Below are 27,785 nucleotides of genomic sequence, written 5' to 3'. Positions count from 1 at the left end.
GCGGTGCTGGCTGTGGGCGGACTGTTGCTCATTATCCATCACAGGTGGTTTCCCGGTCTCTTTCTGAGGCCTGATTTACGAGAAAGTTACGGAGACTTGAGCGGCCTGCTCGGCCCGTCCCTGCTCCTTGTCCGCAGGCCCCCTGGCCCCAGCTCCCCGCTCTGCAGCCCCCCTCCTTTCTCCCTGTGGTTCAGGCCCAGAAGCCCCTGTGCAGAGTCTGTCGGGGTCTCTGCCCTACACACCCCCAGAGGGAGGGGCAGGCGGGGCACCCCAGACTGTGCCACCTGGACGAGAGGCTTGGGTCCCAGCGTCCCGTCCGTCAGCCTCGCGATCCTGGGCCTGAGGCTGGGTCCCCTCCTGGTTGGGGGTCTGTCTTAGGACAGAGCAGGCACAGGCCCGGGGGCGCTCCCACGGAGCGGCAGGTCGGGCCGGAGCACTTGCTGGTGAGCACTGCCCAACCCCGGCCTCATCGTCCGCTCACGCCCTGCGCCCAGGCCCCTATGCTCATGCTCCTGTCCCCTGACAGCGGTCAAGGCCCGTCTCCAAACCGTCTTGCTGTGAGAAGCTGACTCAGAAGCCCAGAGAAGCCAGCTCCACGCTGGCCGTCACTCCCGCCCGCCCGCCGGGTGCCCTCACCCCCCAGCTCCTTGGCCCCAGGCAGGGCCCCGCAGGGCAGCGCAGACGGCAGGGAGTCCATCCTCCAAGCAGACGCTGTTCGGGCTTTTGTCGTTAATTGTCGAGCAGCTGACGTGCCCTGCACTTCCTGCTTCTCCGTTGGTGGAGGCCGTGCTGTGCTGGGTTCTCCGTCCACCCCGGCGAGGGGTCGGTGCCGGGCCAGCCGCGCCCTGTGACCCGCTGGGCGGCAGCAGGCTCTGGAAACGCAGCCACCCTGCCCATTGTGACTCGGCAGATGGCCCCTGGTTTGTTTGTCCCTCAGTGGAGAGCTCTGGCTTATTTTCCTTTCTGAAGCCAACTAGTTTTGTTTCGTCCAGAACGCATCAGGGACAGAGGGATCACACAGCCAGCCGTGTGTTGAGCTTGGCCCGCAGGCAGGCCGGGCCCTGGGCCTCGCGCCTGTGGAGGCTGCTTCCATCTCTCTGTCCCACAGTCCAGTCCTGGCCGGGGGTGGGGTTCCCACTTCAGGGTGACCTCCTTGCCCAGGGTGGTTGCTGGCAGCCGATCATCACGTTTCCACTCCGGGCGAGGAGCGGGAGGAGGAACGATGGGCAAGAATCCACCCTCGGGAGCTGTCTGCTGGCCTCTGCTCTCTTCCCCCCGCCACTGTCCATCAGTCACTCCTGGGGACATCGGCATCCCGGGAGAAGCGCTGGGAGGGAAGTGGGTCGGGGCAGGGTACCCCCTGGCGTACCCCTTCACGTCACGCCTGCCCTGCGAGGAACCCGGTTTCCCCACCTTCCCAGGGGCAGCCCCAGGATCGGCTCGCCCCATGAAAGCCGGGGCTCCTGTGGGTGGGAGAGCTGCCCGGGAATAATGCCCCTGCCCCTAGGTCCCCCTCCAGGGACGCCCTGCCCTGCCCCCCTCTGGCTGGAGCCTGTGGGAGGAGGGGAGGGGGCTCGGCGGTGGGTCGGAGGGTCTTTCTCCCTGCCGCCTGAGCAGAGGTGAGAGCCGGGGTGGGGTGGCCAGGGCATGGGGGTGGACAGGGTGGCCCCCACCACCTGGCCCGAACGCGTCCACGTGCAGCAGGGGTTCATCCACCTCTGTAGACTCTGATACCTCCCCAGGTGCCTCCTGGGGTTTCGGTTCTTTGGGGAAATGGGCTGGCAGCCAAGTGCAGTTCTCGGGCCGCCCACGCCCCTCCCCAGCCTCTGTGCAGGGCGGCTCCGTCCGGCTTCCGTGTATGCCTGTCGGATTCTCCAAATTAGGAAGGCAAGCCGAGCTAAGCTGGAAGCAGACAGGGTTCCTGTTGTGTTCTGACAAATGGAACATTTTTCTTTCTTTCTTTCTTTTTTTTTTAAACAGCAAAGGCTGTGTGTTCTCTTTGGAGGCGGGGCTGAGGTTTGTCTTTGGGGTTCCCTGCTGAGCTTCGCTGCTATCTCTGAGGCAGGTATTGAAAGGAAGGCCTTGGTTTGGGTGGCGGTGCACCCTGAGCGGGAGGCCCCACAGGTCCACCTGGACCCGTCCGCGCGGGAAGAACGAGGCCGTCCTGGGCCTTCCCTGCCAGCCCGGGTGCCCACACCTTCCCAGGCTCTTTTGCCCGCAGCTCCTGACAGCGTTTTCCGGCCAAGTTCAACAGAGAAGGGCCAGCACCCAGAGAGTCAGCGTGCAGAGTGGATTCCTGCTTTGTTTTCCTGTTTCTCCTCCAGCCACGGCGTCCTGGAGCCTTTTTCTTTCCGTGCCTCAGACTTACAGGAGCTGTGATCGCACAGGGCCCTCTCCACAATGTCCTCCAGACACACGTGTTTAACTCAAGTGTCCAGAGAAATGGAGTATGTTGGTTAGTTGACACACTTAACTTGCCAGCGTGTGGTTACCAGGGACGTGTAATGACAGCCTAGGCTGCCTTTTCACTGTCTTTCGCTGCATCGTATCATACTACATTCTCATATCGTCGTATTCACACTTCACGTTGACTGAGGTCTGATCTCAGTTCTGCGGAGCACCTCGCATGCTCCACCCCAGCGGCTGACAGCGGCCTCCCTGTGCTGCGTGCTAGGTGCTCAGTCCTGTCCGACTCTGCAACTCCACGGACCACAGCCCGCCAGACTCCCCCTGTCCACGGGGACTCTCCAGACGAGAATCCTGGAGTGGGTAGCCTGCCCCTTCTCCAGAGGAACTTCCCGGCCCAGGAATCGAACCAGGGTCTCCTGCATGGCAGGCGGACTCTTTACCAGCTGAGCCAGCAGGGAAGAAGGCCTGGCCAGCCCCAAATTCCTGATGTCGCATCAGCGTCTTTCCTTGGGAGGGGGCGGCCTGCTACCCCCGAGGCGGGGGTTACTGCCGCTCCCTGGGTGGAGTCTGAGTGTTGATGAGGGTGTTACTCGTTGCAGGCTCGTTCTTGTTTCTTGCACTTGGCACTTTCCTGGGTCTTCGTCTTTGTGCTTAGACACCCCGTCCTCGTCCTTGGGAGGGAGGGAGAAGGGAGCCGTAATGGGGGTGACCTTGGGTCCTGACCGCAGACCAGGCGCGTGTCGCAGTGGGTGGGCGGTGGTCTCTGCACAGAGCCCAGCATTCCCCCAGCCCCCTCTGTGGTGGCGCTGGACCCGGGCGTGGCCCAGCCCGCCGGGCTCTGCACATGGGGTGTCTCAGCCCATTCTCACTCCCGTTCTCAGTCGATCCTCTCTCCGTAAAAACCGTGGGTGCAGGTCTGAGCGGTGACACGGGCGGCATCCCCCCCCCCGCCCCGGTGGCAGGGAGGGCCTCCAGCTGTCCCCTGGCGCTCTGCCCTGTGACTCTGCACACACAGAGCAGGTGTGTGGTCCATCTCCTGGCACGGTTCACCCAGGGTCAGGGAAGTCTGACCCTTGCACTAGGGCTTGGATGCTGGGCTTCAGCCGTGACCTCCGGGCTGCTGCATCCCTGGGGAAGGAATCAGGGTCCTTCGGCCTCAGGTCTGGCCTTTACCTCCTGGTAGACTTGGTTACCTGGTGATGCGTGGTCCGCTCCTGCAGCGTGCACACCCGCGTCGCCCCGTGACGCGTGGTCCGCTCCTGCAGTGTGCACCACACATGCATGCAGTGTGGAGGACAGGTGGCCACTGAGGTGACCCCCTCCGAGGGAGCCTGAGGTCTGGGAAGCCCCGCAGGGAGGAGCAGGGGTGCCCGAGGTGGGCTCTGTGCAGGGGTGGCCCTGGGGACAGGAGCCTGGAGACCGTGTATCCGCGGGGATGCAGCCGGGCCCTGAGCTGGCGGCAGCCCGGCGCCGGCGGGCTCAGCGGGTGTCCGACCTGAGGCTCCGCTGCCAGAGGCCTGGCCTGTGGTCCCTACTTGACTCCCCCGCTGCAGCACCCATTCACTGGGCAGTGACCCTCATGAAGCCAGGACCTTCCACGTGGTAATTCTGATCTCTGTAGCTCCCCCGTTCACCTGACTGGATCACCTTTGATGTTTTCCAGGCAGGTCCGGAAGGTACTTGTTTTTTCAGATATATTGGACTTCCTGCCCCGTCTGATTTTCCAAACTGTAAAGCTTGGGAGCTCAACTTAGGAGTCATTTTCTTGTCGTTCGCTTGTTTTAAACCTGACGCTTCCCCACCGAGGGGTAAGAATGTCCCTGGGAAGATGGCCTGGGGTCCTCCCGGGGACCCTGCCTGGCCCTGCTCTGCTGGGACCCTCTGAGCCCGAGGTTCAGGCCACGGGCAGCCTGGCCTCTGGAGGGGGCCCCTCCCCGACCCTGCTCAGATCCATCTCCTCGCCTTGCTGGCCGTCTGTCCCGTGTTCACTGTCCCTGGTCCACACCGCTGCCCAGCAGAGCAGACATCTGGCCTCTGCCGTCTCCAGCCTCCTAGGCCCAGCTCTGTGTTGGTTTTTAAAATGTTCTAGCAAAATGTATCACGTTTTTAATAGGAAATAGATATTTCAGATTAAAGACACTTAGGTTTGTCAGATTCCTTTGATTTGGGGGTTGTATATATAAAAGGTTTCTCAAAACCGTTTCCTGAACTGTCGTGTTTTTCTTTGGTTGTTCTTATAGAACTCAGAGCCTCTACTGCCTCTGGGGGTCCAGCTCCAGACCTCTGTAGACGGGGTTACTTGTGGCCCAGGGCCCACCCTGGGCAAGCCGCCCACTGGCCCGTGCCTGGAACGCCCCGGCGAGGGTAGGCGGAAGGCGCTGCTGGCTGTCAGCTGCCCCAGCCCTCCCTTCCGAAAGGAGAGGCCCGACCATCTTCCCACGCCTGGGTTGTGGTTATTTACAAAATTTGAACATACTGGTCATCGAATACGTAACAGCTTTTTTCCTTCTCGAGTCTTTCATTTCTTTAAGGACACAGTTGCAACATCCAGAAAACGTTCTGAAAGACTCCAGACCTCTGCAGGCCACCCTCTCCCCGGGGCTGCTCTCACGCCTCCTCCTAGTCCTCGTCCGCCTCGACGGACCAGAGCCCATGTCATCAGCCACTTGTGGTGCCAGCCTCGCCCACCCTGGGGCTCCTTCTGCACCCAGGCTTGGTGCTTTGTCTCTGGTTTACCAGGGAGAGGCATTAGATTGAGCCACACACCCCAGGTCCCCCTGCTTCATCCCAGCAGCCCGTTCTCTGATTTCAAATCCTGTGCCTTTTGCCATGACGCTGGACCACTGAGTCTCTGCTGTTTTCATTTCTTAGAGTATCATCAGCATTTTTAATCATCTTCCATGGGCCAGTTTTAACGAGTGACGGTTACTTGTTAGGGCTTTCCAGTTGGCGCTAGTGGTAAAGAATCCTGCTGGGGACTCAGGAGACGCGGGTTCAATCCCTGGGTCAGGAAGATCCCCTGGAGGAGGAAACGGCAGCCCACTCCAGTATTCTCGCCTGGAGAATCTGAAGAGCCTGGTGGGCTCCTGCCCAGGGGGTCGCAAAGAGCCAGACGTGACTGAAGTGGCTGAGCATGTGCGTTACTTGTTCGGCACCACGAGAACTTCTAACGGCTTTGTCTGAAGTAGTCCATGTAATAGTCACGAGACTCTTAGAGCGTACACACCGAGAACATCCCAGTTTTCCTGATAAGGAGAACGGATTGGAAGCTTTAAGAGATTTTCCCAGAGACACGCGGTCCTGGAAGGCATCCTTTTAAATGGCTAAATGATATTCTTCCATGAATGGGTGCCCTGGTGCATTCAGCTGTTCCCACAGGGACTCATCCAGTGCAATCGCTCAGTTGTGTCCGACTCTGCGACCCCATGGGCTGCAGCACGCCAGGCTTCCCTGTCCATCACCAGCTCCTGGAGCTTGCTCAAACTCAGGTCCATCGAGTCAGTGAAGCCATCCAACCATCTCATCCTCTGTCGTCCCCTTCTCCTCCTGCCTTCGATCTTTCCCAGCATCAGGGTCTTTTCCAGTGAGTCAGCTCTTCTCATCAGGTGGCCAAAGTATTGGAGTTTCAGCTTCAGCATCAGTCCTTCCAGTCAATATTCAGGACTGATTTCCTTTAAGATTGACTAGTTTGATTTCCTTATAGTCCAAGGGTTTCTCAAGAGTCTTCCCCAACACCACAGTTCAAAAGCATCAATTCTTCGGCGATCAGCTTTCTTTATGGTCCAACTCTCACATCCATACATGTCTACTAGAAAAACCATAGCTTTGACTAGACAGACTTTTGTCAGTAATGTCTTAGCTTTTTAATACACTGTCTAGGTTGGTCATAGCTTTTTTTCCAAGGAGCGAGTATCTTTTAATTTCATGGCTGTAGTCACCATCTGCAGTGATTTTGGAGCCTAAGAAAATAAAAGTCTGTCATTGTTTCCCCATCTATTTGCTATGAAGTGATGGGACCAGATGCCATGATCTTTGTGTTTTGAATGTTGAGTTTTAAGCCACCTTTTCACTCTCTTTCACTTTCATCAAGAGGCTCTTTAGTTCCTCTTTGCTTTCTGCCATAAGGGTGGTGTCATCTGCATATCTGAGGTTATTGATATTTCTCCCTGCAGTGTTGATGCCAACTTACGCTTCATCCAAGCCAACATTTCTCATGATGTACTCTGCATATAAGTTAAATAAGCAGGGTGACGATATACAGCCTTGACAGCTGTTTATAATTGGGAGGTAGGTTTGGTTTTGTAACAGAGGTCATAATGACAGGGGTGAGGTGGGTTTCTTTTGCGCATAACAGCCCCATGATGTGACCTGATACGGAAGCTCCAGGCTCTATTCTGTTGCTCCGTTTCCCGTTGTCCATTTTATGGCCCACTGTGGCTGCTCCAGCTCCTGCCATCACACCCACATTCTGGCCATCAGGAAGGGGAGAAGTGAAGAAGACGCTCTCTTTCTCCTGAGGACACGAACCGTCCACCTCTCACTGACCAGCACAGTCTCACGGGTGCACGCGATGCAGAGAAACATCATCCTTAGTCCAGCAGCCATGTGTCCAGCTGAAAGGAGTTTGTTGTTGAAGCAAGAGAGACGTGTGTCCAGGGGACTAGCTGTCTCTGTCTACCCTCTCAGCGCCCCCGGGGATTTGTGGCCTGGGTGATGCCAGTGGTCCTGCTCCTCTGCTGCTCCTAGAACACGCTTTCTTCAGTCCCCACCCCACCTCCACTACCACAGTACTCGGTCCCTGTTTTTCTGGGGGAGGCACCCCTGAATGCCCACCTCCCCCACCCCTGGCAGCCCCCAGAGTGCTGTCATCTCTGCCAATTAGGGCAAGAATTCTGAGGCAAGCTCTCAAGGGACCACCCCGCGAGGTGGGTGGATGCTTGCCAGGGGCCGTCCCTGGGCTGGTGGGCGGCGGTTTCAGCACGCACCCACACATTCAGCCGGGGCCCCACCAGCACAGGCAGATTGCACCCGGGTTCAGACTGCATGTGGGCACCTTCAGGAGAATAGCTTTAACTGCAGAACGCAGTCATTAAAACTCCAGCCAGAGCCCTAAACCAGAATGGGCCAGCTCTGCGGGCACCCTGGGGAGGCATCTGTTTAATCAAGGAGCTCCCCGGTATCTCCTCTTCTCCCCTCCTCCTCCTCCTGAGTAGCGTATTGGCAGCCTCGGGATAATTTTGGAAGAGTGAGTCAGGAGAAGCCTCTGAAATAGCTGTTGCAGTAAATACTGTGAAAATATTTATGGTTAAAGCCTAATTGGGAAATCGCTGTTCCAGTGAGAAACGATCCTGCTGGTATCAGTTATCGACGGCAGTCGATTTTGCTGCTGACAGCGTGCCCACGTCCCTGACCTGTCAGTAGCCCTGTTTTGTCTCACTGAAGCCCCAGACCATCTATCTGGCGCCTTGGGTTTGGACTGGAAAGCTCCCGGGAGGGGATCGCTCCTGCCGAGTATGCAGGGCCCCAGAGGTGTTAGGGCAGGTGGGCGCAGAGCAGAAGTCAGGCTGGGAAGTGGAGGGAAGGGGGCCTAACAGTGCTCCCCGGCACCTCGCCGCTCCTCCTCCCAAGCTCGTCCCTCGGGGATCACGTGCGTCTTCTCGTCTGAACCCCAAACCCCGTTTTCTAAGATTCCCCCACCATCTTATGACCTCTACCAGAGGCCAGAAGCCACATCCCCTCTCTACTTGTCTTGACAGTTGTAGCTGTAAGATGACCTCAAGGTTGTGGTCTGATGCCATGTTAGCACAGGGACTTTTCACAGCGCAGGAAGTCAGAACTCCGCCCTCCTCTGGCAGAGAGGAGCACGTAACTTGTTTTGTTAACTTGCAGCAGTTAAGGGCCATAGAAACTCTTTAACTGCCTGTCACCGTTACTGCCTTCCTCCCTGGCACTGGTGGCAGAGGAGGGTGTGTATGTCCGTGGACACAGACTCCCCCGCTGTTCATCACGGCCCTTCGCTCATAGGTGGTGCTCACCTGTCCTCAGCCCGCTTCCAGGCTGGGGGACGCTGGGCCCGTCTTGGACTTGGCATGGATGCACACTGACTGCGAGTTACAGAAGCGGACCGGCCTCCAGGTCTGAGGAAACCCTGGGCCTCAGAAGGCATCTTAGGACGGAGCACATCTCCATTGGGTGGTGGGGAGACTGAGGCAAGTGGAGGGGACAGGAGGCTTCTTTCTTACAAGACGGAAACAGCAGGCTGTTTCTATACAGCCTGGTGGCCCTTTAAGCAGAAGCATGGATGACGTTGCCGTTACAGACCCCCCGTGACATTCTGGTGCTGAGTCAGAACAGCATCAAACAGGAAGACAGCGTCTGTTGGAAGAGTATCAAGATCCCCTTGTTCTGATTTTAGATTTGGAAATACGAGCCCGTCAGCCGTGAGTCCCGCACGGGGGTGCCGCCCCACCTGCTACAGGCAGGGCTCTGCCTTCATGGCCACCCGCAGCCCTCTCTGCTCTGTGTCTCTGGCAGGATCTGCGCTGGCCAGTCAAACCAGATGAAGCTCCTGACGTCCTCTGACATGCAGGCAGTGGCTCTGAGCGTAGATGCTTGCACTGCTGAGTCATGTAGGGCGAGGTGAGCCCTCCCAGCAGGAGGCTTGCACACACCCCTCTTGGCTGGGGGGCGCTGGGGTCCCTGCCTGCTGGGTCCCCGAGCCTGTTCTGACTGGTTCTTAAATCCCCCTTCTGAAAGCCTATTTTACTGAGAGAAAAGGGAATGCAACTGAAGTGGTGCTTGCTATATCCCCGATTTGCTACTTAGATGCCGAATTGATTGACAGGACCAAATATAAGGCGCTTTTTGGTGTGGACCCAGTGTCTGCTCCAGGATTAGCAGCTTGTGGAGAACTTGGCGGCATGGTGTGCCGGACAGGCAACGCCCTGCGGTACAGGCGGGGGTTTCTCAGAGGGCGAGGAGCGCTGGGCTCCTGTGCGCACACGGAGAGGGACTCGGTCTGTGATGGGCTGGGGGGCGGTCACCTGCAGTAGAGGACACGAGGTTCCCTTCCTGCCAGCCCCCCGCCCGCACATGCGGCTGTTGCTGCTGCTGCTCCGGGGCGGGGAGCACTCGGCCAGCTGCTGGCGTGGGCGGGGACACGGGTAGGGTGGGGGCCGGGTGGGGGCGAGGGTCTGTGCCGTGCCCGGCCGGTCCTGTCCCGGGAGCCGAGGACGCGCATCGGGCGCGGTTTGGGCGGGTGGGCGCGCACGGCAAGGCCCATCGCCACGCACGGGGCGCACCGGCCGCCGCACCCCTCTAACGCCCGCTGCCCTTCCGTTGCAGGTGCACCTTGCGCTTCCCCAGCACGGCGATAAAGATCCAGTTCACGTCGCTGTACCACCAGGAGGAGGCCCCCGCGTCCCCGCTGCGGCCGCTCTACCCGCAGATCTCCCCGCTGAAGATCCACATCCCGGAGCCGGACCTCCGGAGCCTGGTCAGCCCCATCCCCTCCCCGACCGGCACCATCAGGTGAGCGGCCCGGCCGGCCCCGTGCCGCCGCTGCCCAGCGAACCCAGGGCGCTGGCCTCCAGAACGCGGCTGAGGAAGAGGAAAGTGATACAAAGAGGGTGTTCTGTGCTTGATACACTGTGGAGTCTGTTTCTGGAAAATGGGCCGTGGGCGGAAAATTTGAAACTATTTTAAGCGCATCAGGGGACCTGACAACTTGAACCGAGTCTCTGGAGAATGATCTTACAAAGTGAAGAATCACTACCTATTAGTCACTCTTCCCGTGTGAAATTCTGTGCATTAGGGCCTCGGAAAGCAGGCATAGGTACATTTGTTTTACAGACAGTGACACTATTTAAAAGGAGGGTTTGTATACCCGGATTTGGTGGACTTGGTTTTTCTAAACTTGTAGAACTCCTTTCCAAAGTTTTAGAAATTAATCTAGATGTCGAAGAAAGGCAGGTCCTCAAACGTTCTCATCCTTGGCGTGCTATACAAAGAGAACCCCTGTGGGGAGGCTTGAGGGTGACGCCCACAACCAGAGGCTGGGGAGGGGGAGAGGTGGGGCGAGCTGCCCCCAGGAACACAGCGGGTCCCGTGCCTTCTTCCCCTTTTGTTGTAAAAACACGTTGGAAGACATGGATTTGAGGATCGAGATTTAATTAACTGTAAAGCAGTTTACTGCTTCGTTGACATTTTAACACGAGATGGGCCCTGGAGATAGAGAGGCAGACCATGTCTCGGGGTCAACATGAAGCTAGTTTCGAGCTCATGTCCCCCCTGAAACGGTCTCAGGGTCCCTGGGGACCACACTCTGATTGCGCTCCCCCAGCAGAGCTGGCGCCCGGCACCCCGCAGGTGTCATCGGTGACAGTCACTCTCTGGCCAACCAGCCCGGGTGGGGGCCCTGGTTTTGCACCTTTAAAGGTTTACATTTAGGAGCTCAGGTTGGTTCATCTCGTCATGGTCGCTGGCCTCACGTGTGCCCCATGTTCTCCAACCCCGTGTCTGTGACCAGGTGGGAGTCATTTGCATCCAGCTTTCGGGAGTCAGTTCCCTCCCAAGCCGGTGAGCAGGCGTGTTTCTCTTGCGGAAAGAGCTCAGGGATGCCTTTGAAATGTCACAGCCCAGAACTCAGGTCTGGGACCCCAGTTCTGGTTCTGGCCGCATCTCCAGTTGGTGGGAGACCCAGGAGCAGGTCTCTGCAGCCTCCTCGGACCTTGTCTTCTCTGGTGATGAAGCCCACGGTGGCCCGGGGTGACAGGGAGGAGCAGTGAGTGGCGAGACCTGCCGTGGGCCAGGCCTGCCGCTCAGCAGCTGTACCTACACTGTTCTATTTAGTCCTTAGGGATTTATGAGAGGGATTCCGTCCTAAGCTCTTTTCAGGTTTCCAGCAATAGCTCTGTTCTCCAACCTGAAATGTACACCACCTCCCTGCCCTTTCTGACATCTATCCTGATAACAGCCTAAAACATGAGGGCTCCACTTGAGTTCACGATGAAGCTATGCTATGAAAATGCTGTGGCACTCATACATCTATAATTTATGCACCGATAAAAAAATTATGTCGTAAAACGAAGCAGCCACTTTGGGAAACAGTCTTGCAGTTCTCCAAGACATTAAAAGTTTACCTTAACCGCCCAGCAACGCACTGGGTCGTGAGGTCTCCTTGGAAACCTCAGTGTTATTCATCAGATCAGATCAGATCAGTCGCTCAGTCGTGTCCGACTCTTCGCGACCCCATGAATCGCAGCACGCCAGGCCTCCCTGTCCATCACCAACTCCCAGAGTTCACTGAGACTCACATCCATCGAGTCAGTGATGCCATCCAGCCACCTCATCCTCTGTCGTCCCCTTCTCCTCTTGCCCCCAATCCCTCCCAGCATCAGAGTCTTTTCCAATGAGTCAACTCTTCGTATGAGGTGGCCAAAGTACTGGAGTTTCAGCTTTAGCATCATTCCTTCCAAAGAAATCCCAGGGCTGATCTCCTTCAGAATGGACTGTTTGGATCTCCTTGCAGTCCAAGGGACTCTCAAGAGTCTTCTCCAACACCACAGTTCAAAAGCATCAATTCTTCGGCGCTCAGCCTTCTTCACAGTCCAACTCTCACATCCATACATGACCACAGGAAAAACCATAGCCTTGACTAGACGGACCTTTGTTGGCAAAGTAATGTCTCTACTTTTCAATATGCTATCTAGGTTGGTCATAACTTTCCTTCCAAGGAGTAAGCGTCTTTTAATTTCATGGCTGCAGTCACCATCTGTAGTGATTTTGGAGCCCAGAAAAATAAAGTCTGACACTGTTTCCACTGTTTCCCCGTCTATTTCCCATGAAGTGATGGGACCGGATGCCATGATCTTCGTTTTCTGAATGTTGAGCTTTAAGTGTTATTCATAGCCGCCTCCAAAATGGAAACAACTCAGCTGTCCATCAGCCGCTGAGTGGAGGGAAACCGTGTTACAGCCACCGCGTGGAGAATAAAAGGGAGCAAAGTGCTGGCACCTGGTGACCCCTGAGAATGTGATGCAGAAGGAGAGGAACCAGTCCGCAGGCGCCCACAAGCCGTGTGCTTCCGTTGACAGGCAGTGCCCAGCGTAGGCACAGCCTTAGAGGAGGCAGGAGATAGCAGTGGCCAGGGACTCGCGAGGTTTAAGGGAGTGACGGCCCCTGTCCTGGGTTTCTTCTTTCTGGGGTGATGACCATGTTGTGGGGCGAGGTGGTGTTCACACCACTCCGGACACTAAAAGCCCCCGAGTCGTGCGCTGGAAACGGGCGCACTGTGCGGCGTGCATAGCGCGGGGAGCTGGTACCGAAGCCGTGCTCTGACACCTTCACCCCGCAGCACCTCGGGGCAGGGGCGGGGACGCTGGCCAGGCACGTGCCCCACGCCACCGGGAGCCCAAGGGCCTGTCTCCGGCCGGGCGCGGCGGCCCTCCCAGGCCCTTGCACGTCCGCCGAAACCAGCTCAGACTGGCACGGGGCTGTGAACAATCAGCTTAGGATCCAGCCACATGGACGGCTTTTACGAGCAGAAAGTGTTTTGGTTTGTTCCTGGAGAGCTTCATAGAATAAATATAATTCCCAGTAACATTTTGAATAAAAGCAGCGGTCAGCAGGTCGAGCTGGAGTAGTGAGCCCGCGAGTGTGGAGGCCTGTGTGCCTGGGGGAGGCGGCGGCGGCTCTTGAGTGGGCCAGGGTTAGGGTAGAAGGGGTTCCCTGAGCAGAACCGGGCCTAGCCCGGGGGTAGGGGGCGGGGCTCAGAGAGGGGCTGCGGGGCCGGTGGGGGGGCGGGGCTTGGAGAGGGGCTGGGGCGGGCCGCATGGGGTCTCCGGTGCCCACACAGGTTGGAGCATCTTTGCGGGAAAGCGGTAGCTTTGAGACGGGCTCCCGCACTCTTGGCCTCTAAGTGTCACAGGGAAGAATTTCTGTTTACATCCGCTTGTCTCCGCGCGGCGGACTGCGCGCTGGAAACCTCAGAGGCCTTTTGAGGTTTTACTGCCCGGATCTCCTTGCTCCCGCCCAGGCGCAGGAGCTGGGTGGGGCCGGCGTGTTTACAAACAGCTGCCCTCTCTTTCCCAGCCCCTTCCTGCGCCCCAGGTCCCAGCGGATCGCCGGGGAGGTAGGCTGCGGCCCGGGCCGCGGGGGTTCCCGTAGGCCGCGCACCCCGCCTCCTCCTCCCCCCGCCCAGGCCTCTATTGCCGCGTCTGTGCCCGCAGCCGGGTCTGTCGGCTAGCTGGGGCTCGGAGAGCTCAGTCTGGGCCGGCCCTCTCCGGAGCGGGTTTGGGGCGGGTCCTCTCCAGGACTAGGGGGCGGCTGGACCCGTCGGGGCTGCCCCGCCGCCCCGCCCTCCTCCCTGCTGGCCGAGTGGGGGCGGGGGCGGGGGCGGGTGTGTGCGGTTTTTTCCCTGCCCTGAAGTACTCCACCCAGAACATGAATGAACTCTCTTTGAAACAAGTTCTGCTATCTTAAGCAGCGTTTTGTTGACTTTTTTTTTTTCTTTCCCCGTTTTGCACTGAACTGGTGGTTTTAAGAAAGAACCAAGTGGTTAATCATTTTCCGAGTGTTACAAAAAGAGACTAATCCTTAGAGCTGCAGTTTAAAGAAAACTGCTGGAATTCAACCTGAGAAGGGGGGCAGGACGGATAGAGCAGCGGACTGGTGGCTCAGACAGTAAAGGATCCTCCTGCAATGGGGGAGACCTCGGTTCGACCCCTGGGTCGGGAAGATTCCCCTGGAGGAGAAAATGGCAACCCACTCCAGTATTCTTGCCTGGGGAATCCCAAGGACAGAGGAGCCTGCTGGGCTGCAGTCCATGGGCTCGCAAAGAGTCGGACACAACTGAACGTCTCAACGAAGACTGGAAGCTATTTCTTGAGAAAGGCCTTTCTTGATTTTTCTAACATAGAGATCACAAAACCAAAAGTAACCTGCTTTGTGGAATTCATCCAAGGTTAGCGGAACCCTGTATGAAATAAACATTAAGCCGCTGGCCTCGGTTCCTAAACCACTTGTCACCCTGACCTGGCAGTCCATTGCGGCTTCACTGTGGCGGGAGAGTCAGTCCTCACTCGCTCTGCAACGCCGTGTGTCTTCTGAGCTTGGATGGGGCCTGAGAATGGCTGTTGTGTTTCTGGCAAACTCTGGATCCTGCCTGAGAGTGACTTACTCTGCCTTTCCTCGGTTCTCCCGATGACCCGGAGGGGAGGCTGCCTGTGCACCTGTGGTCCTCACCGTACCTCCCACACACACCCCCGCACCCACATGGTCCCTTTCCTCATCTGGAAACTGGGGAAAGATAAAAATTGGTTCATGGACACAGAAAGATGCGGCCTTCCGTCTTCTTTGTGGTTCTCTTCCTGCCTCTCTGGGAGTTGGGACCAGGGGGCCTTTGGGCCGTCAGTTCTTGAGAGGAGGTGGGCTAGGCTTGTGCTGTAGCCCCGTCTCCAGGGGGACCCTGGGGCCCTGAAGATCCTGCCTCTGGTGTTCCTGGCTGTGCCTTCAGGGCAGCGCCCGCCTGGCATCCTGCCACCGAGGGCCCTTCCTTTCCAGATGACAGCTGTGGTTCAGGAAGCAGGCAGAGCGAGGGGGAGGAGCAGAGGGAGGCCTGGGGCCCCCTCCGCTCCCAGATCTGCCCCCTGCCTGCTTGGAGAGAGAGGCGCTGGGAGGTCTGAGCTCAGGCCGGCTCTCCAATGTTCTGACACGACATGCATTTCAGACACCAGCTCCCCCTTCTGCAGTCACTTCCCAGGGTTTCACAGCACAGAGTTTCTCTTCGGGGGCACAGACCTGGTTAAGAGAGTGCTGAGAAACTGGCTTCCATGAATTCTCTTTGCCTGTTCTTTGTTTTCCCCCCAGATTACAGAAATACTATGTGCGCACTACACAAAATAGAGATGTTTCAGAAAGTGAAATCGCCTCAGTGACACTCCTGGAGCGACGTCTACAGGGGCCTCTTCATGTGAACGAGCAGAGAGCTCGTCGCATGGGTGTCAGTACGTGTGACCCCGCCCCGGAAGGGCGCTGTGGAGCCCAGAGGGTCCTGCAGAGACCCTTTCCTCCTGTCCCTCTGTCTCAGCCCCTTTCCTTGTCACCGCATCACTCGTGGCTGCACGGTAGACTGTTTTGACATGGCCTCGGTTGACCAGTTCCCCTACAAGAGCCACGCAGCCATTGCCGGTTTCTTAGTCTTGTGGGCAGCTCAGCAGCCAGTCTGCTTTGAAGTCGCCTCTCTGAGTGAGTGAGTGAGTGAATGAAAGTCACTTAGTCGTGTCCAGTTCTTTGCAACCCCATGGACTGTATAGTCCATGGACTTCTCCAGGCCAGAATACTGGAGAGGGTAGCCTTTCCCTTCTCCAAGGGATCTTCCCAACCCAGGGGTTGAACCCAGGTCTCCTGCATTGCAGGCGGATTCTTTACCAGCTGAGCCATCAGGGAAGCCTGTCGCCTCTCTGAAACGTCTATAAACGGCTCATGCTGAGGCCGTCAAACCCTGAGCTTTGATTATTTTGTTTACAATACTCTCATTAGGGTCGTGAGCCACAGCATTTTAAGAACAGCGATTAAAAAAGAGCTGGCTCTGACGTTCCTGCCAGGCCTGCGAGGAGGGCGGGGTGCCCAGTACACCCTTCGCCCCGCAGTTCCCTGCTCAGCGCTCCCCTGCCATCCAGCTCTTTGCAGATGAGGAAACCGAGGCTCCTCGGAGGTCGTTCTCTCCAGCAAAACCATTGGGTGTCTGGGCTGCATGCTCAGCGGGTGCCCACAGGGAAAGGCAGTACTAATTGCGCTCATGCTTTTTATTCTTATCAAAATAATACGTGCACCTAAGAAAGAAACCCAATGACTAATGCAGAAGAAGCTGAAGCTGACGGTTCTATGAAGACCTACAAGACCTTCTAGAACTAACACCAAAAAGAAAAAAGAGAGACCTACAAGACCTTCTAGAAATAACCCCTTTCATCATAGGGGACTGGAATGCCAAAGTAGGAGGTCAAGAGATGCCTGGAGTAACAGGCAAATTTGGCCTTGGAGTACAAAATGAAGCAGGTCAAAGGCTAACAGAGTTGTGCGAAGAGAACCCACTGGTCATAGCAAACACCCTCTTCCAACAACACAAGAGAAGGCTCTACACATGGACATCACCAGATGGTCAGTACCAAAATCAGATTGATTATATTCTTTGCAGCCAGAGATGGAGAAGCTCTATACAGTCAGCAAAAACAAGACCAGGAGCTGACTGTGGCTCAGATCATGAACTCCTTATTGCCAAGTTCAGACTTAAATTGAAGAAAGTAGGGAAAACCACTAGACCATTCAGGTATGACCTAAATCAAATCCTTTATGATTATACAGTGGAAGTGACAAATAGATTCAAGGGATTAGGTCTGATAGACAGAATGCCTGAAGAACTATGGACGGAGGTTTGTGACATTGTATAGGAGGCGGTGATCAAGACCATCCCCAAGAAGAAGAAATGCAAAAAGGCAAAATGGTTGTCTGAGGAAGTCTTAAAAATAGATGAGAAAAGAGAAATGGAAGGCAAAGGAGAAAAGGAAAGATATACCCATTTGAATGCAGAGTTCCAGAGAGATAAAGCCTTCCTAACTGATCAATGCAAAGAAATAGAGGAAAATAATAGAATGGGAAAGACTAGAGATCTCTTCAAGAAAATGAGAGCTACCAAGGGAACATTTCATGCAAAGATGGGCTCAATAAAGGATATGCACCTAACAGAAGCAGAAAATATTAAGACGAGGTGGCAAGAATACACAAATCTATACAAAAAAGATCTCAGCGACCCAGATAACCACGATGGTGTGCTCACTCACCTAGAGCCAGAAATCCTGGAATGCAAAGTCAAGTGGGCCTTAGGAAGCATCACTACAAACAAAGCTAGTGGAGGTGATGGAATTCCAATTGAGCTATTTCAAATCCTAAAAGATGATGCTGAGAAAGTGCTGCACTCAGTATGCCAGCAAATTTGGAAAACCCAGCAGCAATCACATGACTGGAAAAGGTCAGTTTTCATTCCACTCCCAAAGAAGGGCAATGCCAAAGAATGCTCAAACCGCACAGTTGCACTCATCTCACACGCTACTTCTGCTCTACTGACTACACCAAAGCCTTTGACTGTGTGGATCACAACAAACTGTGGAAAATTCTTCAAGAGATGGCAATACCAGACCACCTGACCTGCTCCTTGGGAAACCTGTATGCAGGTCAAGAAGCAACAGTTAGAACTAGACATGGAACAACATACTGGTTCCAAATAGGAAAAGGAGTACATCACGGCTGTATATTGTCACCCTGCTTATTTAACTTACGTGCAGAGTATAGCATGAGACATGCTGGATGAAGCACAAGCTGGAATCAAGATTGTTGGGAGAAATATCAGTAATCTTATATATGCAGATGACAACATCCTTATGGCAGAAAGCAAAGAGGAACTGAAGAGCCTCTTGATGAAAGAGGAGAGTGAAAAACCTGGCTTAAAATTCAGCATTCAAAAAATGAAGATCATAGATAGCATCTGGTCCCATCACTTCATGGCAAATAGACAGGGAAACAGTGACAGACTTATTTTCTCAGGCTCCAGAATCTGCAGATGGTGACTTCAGCCATGAAATTAAAAGACTCCTGCTCCTTGGAAGGAAAGTTATGACCAACCTAGACAGCATATTAAAAAGCAGAGACATTACTTTACCAACAAAGGTCCGTCCAATCAAAGCTGTGGTTTTCCCAGTGGTCATGTATGGATGTGAGAGTTGGACCATAAAGAAAGCTGAGCGCCGAAGAATTGGTGCTTTTCAACTGTGGTATTGCAGAAGACTCTTGAGAGTCCCTTGGACTGCAAGGAGATCCAGCCAGTCAGTCCTAAAGGAAATCAGTCTTGAATATTCATTGGAAGGACCGATGCTGAAACTGAAACTCCAATACTTTGGCCACCAGATGCGAAGAGCTGACTCATTGGAAAAGACACTGATGCTGGGAAAGATTGAAGGCGGGGAAGGGGATGACAGAGGATGAGATGGTTGGATGGCATCACTGACTTGATGGATATGAGTCTGAACAAGCTCTGGGAGTTGGTGATGGACAGGGAAGCCTGGCGTGCTGCAGTCCGTGGGGTCGCAGAGTCGGACATGACTGAGCGACTGAACTGAAGAAAGCAGAGGCTACTGCAGGCTAGCCACGCCCACTGGTCCTCATGCCCCTCGGCACCTCCTCACTGGTTTCTCAGTCTCAGATCATTGGACTGCCTGCCTGTTGGATAAAGGACTTGGCTTTTCCTCCTCACTGAGATCAATGTCACAATTGTTGGTTACTGTCCCCTGAGTGGCCATGTGCCGTTCACACTTCAGCCTGAGCTCCTGGGACTGGTTGCCACTGGAGCAAGCAGCTCTTTACTCAAGCCTGGTGTCACAGCAGGGACCCTCTAGAGATGCCCTGTGTGTTTATTCTGTGGATCTTCCCTGTTTTGTGGATGGTCAAGAGATTTGACCTGGACTAGGAAACTCCCTTGGGGGACACTCAGTGCGTTGGTCAATTTCTCCAGTCATCTCTGAATCGCACATTCTCCACCCAGAGGTGTCCTGCTCGCCTACCTCCAGCTCTGCCCACCCGGGACGTGTGACCCCAGGGCGGCCGGGTACCAGGCACAGCCCTCTGGGCCCAGGCCAGCCCGCAGAGACAGCTGAATGAGGTTTATTGAGGCTGGGGCCGCCACGCGCATGAACACACGCTCTCCAGACCAAGCCCCCCAGGCCCTCTGGGCGTCAGCGTTGCTCTGTGCCCAAGGAAGCTTCCCTGGGGAGGGGCTGTCAGCGCCAGCCTCCCCCGCTGTGGAAAGTGGCCTCTGCTCCCGCTGGGGAGCCAGTCTTGCTGTCTGTTTCCACTGGAAACTTCTGTGGGAGTGACAGCCTTTTCTCTGGGCTTTGCCTTTGGAGGGTTAGATGTAAACCTTCTGAGATGTTCTACAAAGTGTGGACGTGGGACGGGCAGTGGACCCCAGAGCCCAAGCCCAGAGTCCTGTCTGCCGTCTGCACTAGTCAGGATGCCACGTGGGTCACGTACGGCAGATGCCAGCGAGGTTTTCCCAGAGGAGCCCTGCACGCCCACCAAGCTGGACATCACCTGACCTGTCTGCTGGGGGCTGGTGTGTTTCTGGAGCACGCTTCTCACCCCTGTGGTCAGAGCATGGCCTAGGTGTTGTCCAGAGCGGCACTGAACCCCTCTGGGACTGGAGACGGTGCCCCGGCGCCTCTGCAGTGGCAGGTCCTGCAGCATCTTCAGGAGAGAATCTTCAGGACCCCCTCCCCCACCCCCGTCCGAGTTGAACCCCCACCTGCTGAGGTGTTTGGTTCCCCGATGGACGCGTTTGGAAACCTGATGCCGAGTCTGTGAACGTGTTACCAGTAAAACACTTTCCCTCCCCTCCCACCTTACTTTAAAAGCTTGGGTTTTGTATGTTTGGTTCAAAATGAAATTCAGAAAGAGCTGTTTTTATTACTGCTTCCTACCTCTCAGCAGCTGGTTTATTATTGTTGGTTGAAGTGTCTATACTTGCACGACTTAACCTGTCTCTGTATCTGCAGAGTCTAGTTGAGAGGGGACTGATTCCTGAAAATTCCCACCTGGGTTGCTGGGATTCCCGACCCCAAAGTGGGTGACGGAGGTGGAATTCATCATTAATATCAACTGTCCCCTTTTTCTCAGACACAGTGTTTTGCTTTTTCCTTCATCCCTCCCTGAGATCAGTAACTATCTCTTGAGCCCTTCCTACGAGCCACAGATGGCTCCCCACCTTGGAGGAGCCGGGCAGGGAAGCCAGAGACAGCAGCCCAGCCAGAGAGGAGGCTTTGCGTCTGTGTCCAGGAAACTGGCATGGAGGGCTTTCATATGAACTTGACTTACGGGGGAGTTGGGGGCGTCTTGTCCCTTGGACAGTGAAGGAAGACGCCCTCGCGGGCTGTGGGGAGTGGGCCTGGGAGGCCCCCCTGCAGGTGGGAGGTGGACACAGGGAGGCTGGGGATGCGTGGAAGGAGACGGTGACCTCCAAGCTCTGGTCAGCCCCCAGCTCGGGGCACCTCATACCTGGATTTGTGACCCACTTTTAGAGTTTATGACGGTTTTCTCTGAATACTTTTAATTTTCAAAACCAAAATTTCCACACGGCTTGACAACCGCAGCCAACTGGTTAGCGGCAGGAACCGGGCCACGCCTGTTGGTGGAGCCCTGGGCGGGACGGGGCGGGCCGAGCGGCCCTTGCACCGAAAGCACTGCGGTGCGGAGGGGGAGCCCCGCCGCTTCCCGCCCCCGGACAGGCGCGCAGTTTCCAACCGGAGAGGAGCGCAAGCCCGAGGCCGGGGGCTCGGGGTGGTGGAACGGGCCGAGCACGTGTCTCTGCGCGGCCTCCCCTCGGGCGCCCCCGTGTGGCCGAGTGAGGGCACCGCGCCCCCTCGGTGCAGCGCGGACGTCCCGTAGGGCGGGACAGCGGCCGCCTAGGTCCGGAGTCAAACCTCAGGACGTGTCCTTTCTCTCCGCAGTGTCCCCAACTCCTGCCCAGCTAGCCCCCGAGGGGCCGGCTCCTCCAGCTACCGCTCCGTCCAGAACGTGACCTCCGACCTGCAGCTGGCCGCAGAGTTCGCCGCGAGGGCCGCCTCCGAGCAGCAGGCCGACACGTCCGGAGGGGACAGCCCCAAGGTCTCAGCCCTGGGCGCACTGGCTGGTGCCCGGCGGGTGCAGGTGTCCCTGCTCTCCTCCCCGAGCCCCCCTTGTCTCGTCTGCGGGGCCGGGTCGGCTCCAGAGCCTCCTTACAGTTTCCGGGAGGGCGTCAGGCTTCTCGCCTCCCAGCTTAGTCTTACTTCGTTCCCATCAGACAGCTGTCCTTAAATCAGTTTGCAGAGGAGGTGAGAAATTTCAGAATCAAACCTGACTTTCCCCCATGAAGCAGAATTGGCTCCTCCTCGTCTAAACCCCCAGGAGGAGGTGGGGGTGATGTTCTTAGACACCCTGAGAACCTGTGTCCTCTCTGGAGGGGGGTGGCTGGATTGGAAACGCGTCTCTCCAGGCTCACCCCCTCGTCTGCACCCCCAGGATGAGTCGAAGCCGCCGTACTCGTATGCTCAGCTCATCGTGCAGGCCATCTCGTCCGCGCAGGACCGGCAGCTGACTCTGAGCGGAATCTACGCACACATCACCAAGCATTACCCTTACTACCGCACGGCCGACAAGGGCTGGCAGGTGCGCCCCTTCCCGATCCCCGGGCCGTACACTGTGACCCCGACCCTACCCCCAGAGTCCGTCGTCCCTCCTGGGAGCCCACAGACGGGAAAATGTCCCCAGGCTCAGTGCACGGGGCGCTCCTCTGTGACCTTGCAAACATGCGTCCCTGCTCTCCACAGACTTCTTGTTTAGGTTCATAAGACCTTCGTCCAGTGTTCTAGTTGGCTCAGCACACGTTCTGAACCTGGCGTCCCCTGAGCAAGGGCTTCTCCTTAACGTTCTGGCTTTTCTGTAAGGGCTGCTCATGAGCCCGTGCTGAATTTTCACAGGCACGACCACTGTGACACCTCTGTGCCCAGGGCCCCTCCGGCCCTGACCCACGCCGGGCCTGCGCGGGTCAGAGCCACACCCACCATGACCCATGACTCCCCGCTCTGCCCACAGAACTCCATCCGCCACAACCTCTCCCTGAACCGCTACTTCATCAAGGTCCCTCGCTCCCAGGAGGAGCCGGGGAAGGGATCCTTTTGGCGGATAGACCCTGCTTCAGAGGCCAAGCTGGTGGAGCAGGCGTTCCGGAAACGGAGGCAGCGGGGCGTCTCCTGCTTCCGCACCCCGTTTGGGCCGCTGTCATCCAGGTGAGCCCCCGCCCCGCCACCCCCGCGGCTGCGGCCGGTGAAGCCGCCTCACCTTTTCTCGGAGAGACCAGCTTGGGCCCGAGAGGCAGGGAGAGGGCGTCGGCCGGATTCCCACGATGAGCTTTGCTCTCCGGGTGTTAGTTTGTCCCGGGGGAGGTTGGTGCCCATCCCAGCAGGACTGCTGTTCTTAATGTAGAAGCACAAGCCGCTTTCCAGGGGGGGGCTGGCCAGGCCCCTCGGAGGTGAACGCGCTGGTCGTGGCCTTCCCCAGGCCCAGGATCGTGGGGCGGTGGTTCATGTGGCGGGCGGCCAGCTGTGGCCGCAGGGTCGGGCAGCACTCGGGCACGCTCACTGCCACAGTCCCGTGTCCCCATCTCCTAGGAGCGCCCCGGCTTCACCCACCCACCCTGGGCTGATGTCCCCGCGTTCCAGTGGCCTGCAGACTCCAGAGTGCCTGTCCCGGGAGGGCTCGCCCATTCCACACGACCCTGACTTTGGGGCCAAGTTAACTTCTGTTCCCGAGTACCGCTATTCCCAAAGCGCACCCGGTAAGCCCGGCCTCGCCCTCTCGTCTGATGTCCCGGGACTCAGAGCCGCGAGCCCCCCAGCAGGGCGTGTGCGGGGCCCCGCTGACCCAGCCCTCCTCTGCAGGCTCTCCGGTCAGTGCCCAGCCGGTGATTGTGGCCGTGCCGCCCCGGCCACCCAGCCTGGTGGCCAAGCCCGTAGCCTATGTGCCGGCTTCCATAGTGACGGCCCAGCAGCCCTCGGGCCACGCCATCCACGTGGTGCAGCAGGCGCCCCCGGTCACCATGCTCAGGGTGGTCACCACCTCCGCCAGCTCTGCCAACGGATACATTCTTGCCAGCCAGGCAGCGGCGGGGGGCGCCCACGAGGCAGCGGGCACGGCCGTGCTGGACCTGGGTGGCGAAGCGAGAGGTAAGCTGACCATACGGTCACCTTGGTGGGGTCGCGTCCGGCTCGCGTGGGTCTTCAAGGTGGAGCCATCAGCCTGGGCCGTGGGGCTCAGGCCATCTCGGGCGGGATGTCTCTGAAGGGTCACCCCTCGTACCCTCCCGTTTTCCGGGGGTACGTTCCTATGAAGCAGCGCTGATCATCTGAAATGCCGCTCCCTGCAAGCAGCATCTGGGGCTCCAGGCGCCCCTGGACTAGGTGTGGGGCCTCAGACTGGAGCCCCCAGCGAGGGCTCCTTAGATGTCCTTCGGAGTGAAAGAGTCACAGAGTCCTGAGTTAGAAGTCAGAGTCCCAGAGGATTAACACGGTGATGGTTGGGAATACCATCAGTGCTTTCGGAGGCCCTGGAGCCGACACTCTGAATGAAGCAGTGTCTTAGGGATGGCAGGCGGCTCATCCCAGCAGTGACATCCCTTCTGATCCCGTCCTAAAGACGTGCATTTTGGTGAGAGAAAGCTAGGTCATAGCTCCAAGTGCAAATCGTTTCATTCCAGATGATACCCATTCTTTCTTAGATTAAACTTGCTTTGGTTAAAGTATGCAGTATTTAAAATTTCCCCTAAAACCCTATGGCTTGTATTTCTCTTGTTTCAAAACATTCCATCAGTGGGAGTTTTCTTTTAAGAACCCAGGTCTTTGCCCAGTGTCCCGGCTTCAGGCCCTTGGCCCCCCGCCCCGCCCAGGGGCACCCCCGCAGGGCCGTGACCGTGGCTCTGACGCGTGCCGCCCCTGCAGGCTTGGAAGAGAAGCCCACCATCGCACTCGCCACCATCCCTGCTGCCAGCCGGGTGATCCAGACGGTGGCCAGCCAGATGGCCCCGGGGGTCCCCGGACACACAGTCGCCATCCTGCAGCCAGCCACACCAGTGACCCTGGGGCAGCACCACCTCCCAGTCCGGGCCGTCACTCAGAACGGCAAGCATGCCGTCCCCACAAGCAGCCTCGCCGGCAACGCTTACGGTGAGGCCCCACCTGGGGCGGCCCCTTCTGCCCCACTCGGCCCTGAGCGCCAGCCCAACCAGGGTCAGTTCAGCGAGCATGTCTCCTCAGTTCATCCGGCCAGTTTCCTGAGCACTTGCTCTGTGTCCGGGCTGGGATTTGAGGCCGAGGGAGCCCCGAGGGAGCACCCTGCGGGGACAGCGTCAGAGGGGATGGGAAGGCACTCAGCACTGCACAGTTAAAGCGGCGGGGGCGAGGGCGCCCGAGGCCAGGGCTCAACCCGCTGGGGTGACGTGGGAGCCGTCAGGGTGTACAGGGGATCCCCACACAGAAGCAACCGAAAGAGGGGGGACAGGGTTGGAGGCCCCCGGGGTGGGGGCCGGAAGGGGCTGGCGCCCAGGAGCTGCCCTTGGCTGTACCAGGCGGTGCCCGGCGTGCTGGGGAGCTGTCTCCTCGCCCTCCTCGCCCTCGTGTGGTGGCGCTGGTCCGACCAGCTCCGCAACGTGACTCTCTCTCTCTCCACCCTAGCCCTCACCAGCCCTCTGCAGCTCCTCGCGGCCCAGGCTAGCTCGTCCACACCGGTGGTGGTCACACGCGTGTGCGAGGTAGGGCCCGAGGAGCCAGCGGCAGCCACCAGCACGGCGCCCCCCACCGCCACCTCCGCCTCCCCCACCGGAGAGCCCGAGGTCAAGAGGTCCCGAGTGGAGGAGCCTGTGGGGACTGTGACTGCACAGGCCGGTGTGATGGCAGCCGCCGGCCCGCAGGGCCCCGGGACCGGGGAGTGACATTGTGGCGTGGAGGTGGAGTGGGACACACGCCAGACAGAGCTCCGTGGCCGGACCAGGGCGGCTGACCCCGCCGCCCCTGGGACTGAGACGGGAAAGCTCCCAGTGGGCCGAGTGCAGGGCCCCACGGGCGGGACACCTCCACCTGCCCGCACCCGGACACCCGTCCTCCTGCCCCCAATCTGGAGTCAAACAAAAACACATAAACTCGTTCAGACAGCTGATTGTACGATTCTGGAATTCTTTTTCTTCGTTTCCTTCTCCACTCTGCCAGCACTGCCTTTTCTCCCCAGGCCTTTCGCCAAGGGCGTGGGAAGAAGGTCGCAGCCCAGCGTCTCCTGGAACATGTCCAGGCGGCCCGGCCCCGCACAGAAGCCAGGCTCCCGGGGTACCTTCACCCCCAGATGGTATGGAAGCACGGGCCGGCGGCACCAGCCCTGTCTGTAAGAGACAGGACCTGGGCGAGAGAGACGCAGAGCTGCCAGCTGTCAGACCATCCCCGTCGCTGCTGCTTCTAAAGTGACACCGAAAGTGTCATCGTTCGCTGGACAGAGGGGAGGGGTCTGGTCTGGCTTTGAGCCCCACGTGTTTCCGGTTTTGTTAAAAGGCGGAATTGAGGCTTCACTGACGGCCTGAGACAGACACAGAAGGGATCGCCCTTCTGGGATCGTTCTGAGGTTTCCACCCAAAGACGCTCTAACAGCTGGGTGTCTGGGTCTTCCCGGCATCGGTCCCCACAGAGTGAACTCTTGCCGCTCCGTCTGCTAACTTCAAGGAAGACCGACGGCCTCCCGGACTGGCGCTCAAGGCAGAGAGCTGTTTGGATGAGAGGCCCACCTGCAGCGTCCACCCTCGTTCCGGCCACACCAGGTTGCTGGGGTAGGAAGGACGTGGCCGCCCCCGCGGGAGAACGGTCACGCTGAGTGGCCCCGTTTCCCGGCTGCTCTGACGTCCGGGGGCCCCGCGGCTGCCCGCCCAGCCTCCTCACCAGCTGCCAGAGTCTCTACCACCCGACAGCCTGCCTGCCGTGACCGACCAGAACTGGCTCTGCGGCCCATGGCACCAGAGGCCCCAGTCTGGGCCCACAGCCCTCGCCAGCTCAAGGGCCCTCAGGGGGCCTCGGGCAGAGCAGGGCACCCCCGGTCCTTCACATCTCGGGAGAGCACTCTCAGGAAACGTTCAGTGTGTCTCTGCAAAGAGTGGCTTAGGTCCGGCCTGGTGTCGGCCCTGCCCTGGGGGTCCCCACGGACATGGGCTCCCCGCTTCCAAATCGCCATAGCAGCTGCAGGGGCAGGCGTGCGGGCCGCTTGCGCCGCCAAGGTTGTCCCCAGGCCCCCCACGGGGACCAGTGTTGAGTGTCCTTCCTCCAGGCTGTTGTCCACTCAGCCCACAGGCCAGGTGCGTCCGTGCCACTGACCCTCATCCTATGTCGTGGCCGTGGTGCCCCCGTGAGGTCAGAGACGGGAGGACGGGTGCCCGGCTCCGCACCCACGCCGCCCTGGCGTTCTCTATGGCTTCCCGTCTGGTGTGAGTGCAGAGCGTGAGACTGAGTGGGTCGAGACGGGCATCCAGGCACTGCCGGGCTGGCTCCGCAGGTCCTGGGTAGGGCTGGGGGCCATCATCTCTTTCTTATGTTGCTGCTCAGCCCTGGGGCTGCACGGGTCTTGCTCAGATGCCTTCTTGCTCACAGACCATCCTCTGCGCCACAGCTCGCCTCCCTCAGAGACAGACGCCAGGCCGGCTGGCCAGAGGACACGCCCAGCCCCGTCCCCTCTGCCTGGCCCGACCAGTCTGGCCCGACCCTGTGTTCTCCTGACTTCCGAAGCATTTTGGTTTTGTGTGTTACCGTGGACTCCCTCACGGTTCCATCCTGGCAGTAGTTCAGGGAGAAAGGAGCAGAGGGGGTCTGTGGCTGGAACTGGGAGGGAGACGGGACGGGGTGTCCTCAGTGACGCTCTGCCACGTGCCGAGCGCATGCCTTTTTAGCTCCTTCTGGGCAGAAGGGACCCCGTGGGGCCAGGTTCAGGGGACCAGCCACTCCAGGTTCCTGGTGAGCCTCTGGGTGGGCTTTTGGTCATCTCCCCAGAGAGCCCGTGGTACCCGCCAGCACTTGTCCTGAGACCAAGAGGCCAGGAGTGCGCAGCTCCCCAGGGAAGATGCTGCTGTAGCCGGAAAGATCTCTGGTGTCCTCAGAGCCCCCCAAGCCGTGGGGCCACACACGCCCCCGCCACACCCGTCTGCAGGAGCCAGAGCAGCCAGGAGAGCCGGCAGCCGTGGTCTTCCACATGCCTGGGTTGTGGCACATGGACCAACCCACCCGAGGCTGGGAAATAAAAGCAACCTGGCCTGACGCGGGGGCCACGGCCGCCTCGGGTCACCCAGGGGCTGGACTCCGCAGAGGGCCGGCCGGGCAGGTGCGCTCGGGCCCGTCGTCATGGCCGCTCACTCTCCATCGATACCAGGCCTGCCTGTCCAGCTGTACTCGCCCTTTACCAGCGCCAGATACAGGAGGGCGCCGCTCTGCATGGCGGGCGTCACGGAAATCCCTGCCCTACCCCGCTGAGTGTCCTCCCCTCCGGCCAGGGTCACCCTCTCGCGGGCCCGTGGTGGACGCTGAGTGTCCTTGCCCGCCACCTGCATCTCTGTGTGAAGCTCCGGGACGCCTGGCGCTGTCGAGCAGAGCCTGTGGTCGGGGTTCGGACCATTTGTCCTTCCCCCCACCCCCCTGGGATCCACTGTGAGGTCGGAGTAGCACTAGGGGGGCCCCCGGGCTGGACATCGTCACCTCCTACTCCCTCTGCTGCAGGGGACC

The 27,785-nt window shown here is 58.2% G+C and overlaps 1 protein-coding gene across 1 annotated transcript in view; it reads left to right on the top strand.

Annotated features, from left to right (window-relative positions):
* Nucleotides 1-24,983, top strand: part of FOXK1 (forkhead box K1) — a 51,750-nt gene extending 26,767 nt beyond the window's left edge. The window contains 8 exon segments of the mRNA XM_005887337.3: nucleotides 9,754-9,939; nucleotides 20,961-21,117; nucleotides 21,511-21,657; nucleotides 22,084-22,277; nucleotides 22,659-22,825; nucleotides 22,929-23,213; nucleotides 23,985-24,209; nucleotides 24,717-24,983. Of these exon segments, the coding sequence (XP_005887399.2) occupies nucleotides 9,754-9,939; nucleotides 20,961-21,117; nucleotides 21,511-21,657; nucleotides 22,084-22,277; nucleotides 22,659-22,825; nucleotides 22,929-23,213; nucleotides 23,985-24,209; nucleotides 24,717-24,973 (1,618 nt within the window). The 3' untranslated portion in view covers nucleotides 24,974-24,983.
* Nucleotides 24,984-27,785: the final 2,802 nt, after the last annotated feature.

Source organism: Bos mutus, chromosome 25, assembly GCF_027580195.1.
Source record: "Bos mutus isolate GX-2022 chromosome 25, NWIPB_WYAK_1.1, whole genome shotgun sequence".
NCBI classification, from domain to species: domain Eukaryota; kingdom Metazoa; phylum Chordata; class Mammalia; order Artiodactyla; family Bovidae; genus Bos; species Bos mutus.
Note: the sequence above shows the minus strand (reverse complement) of the source record. Positions and strands in the feature narration are given on the sequence as shown.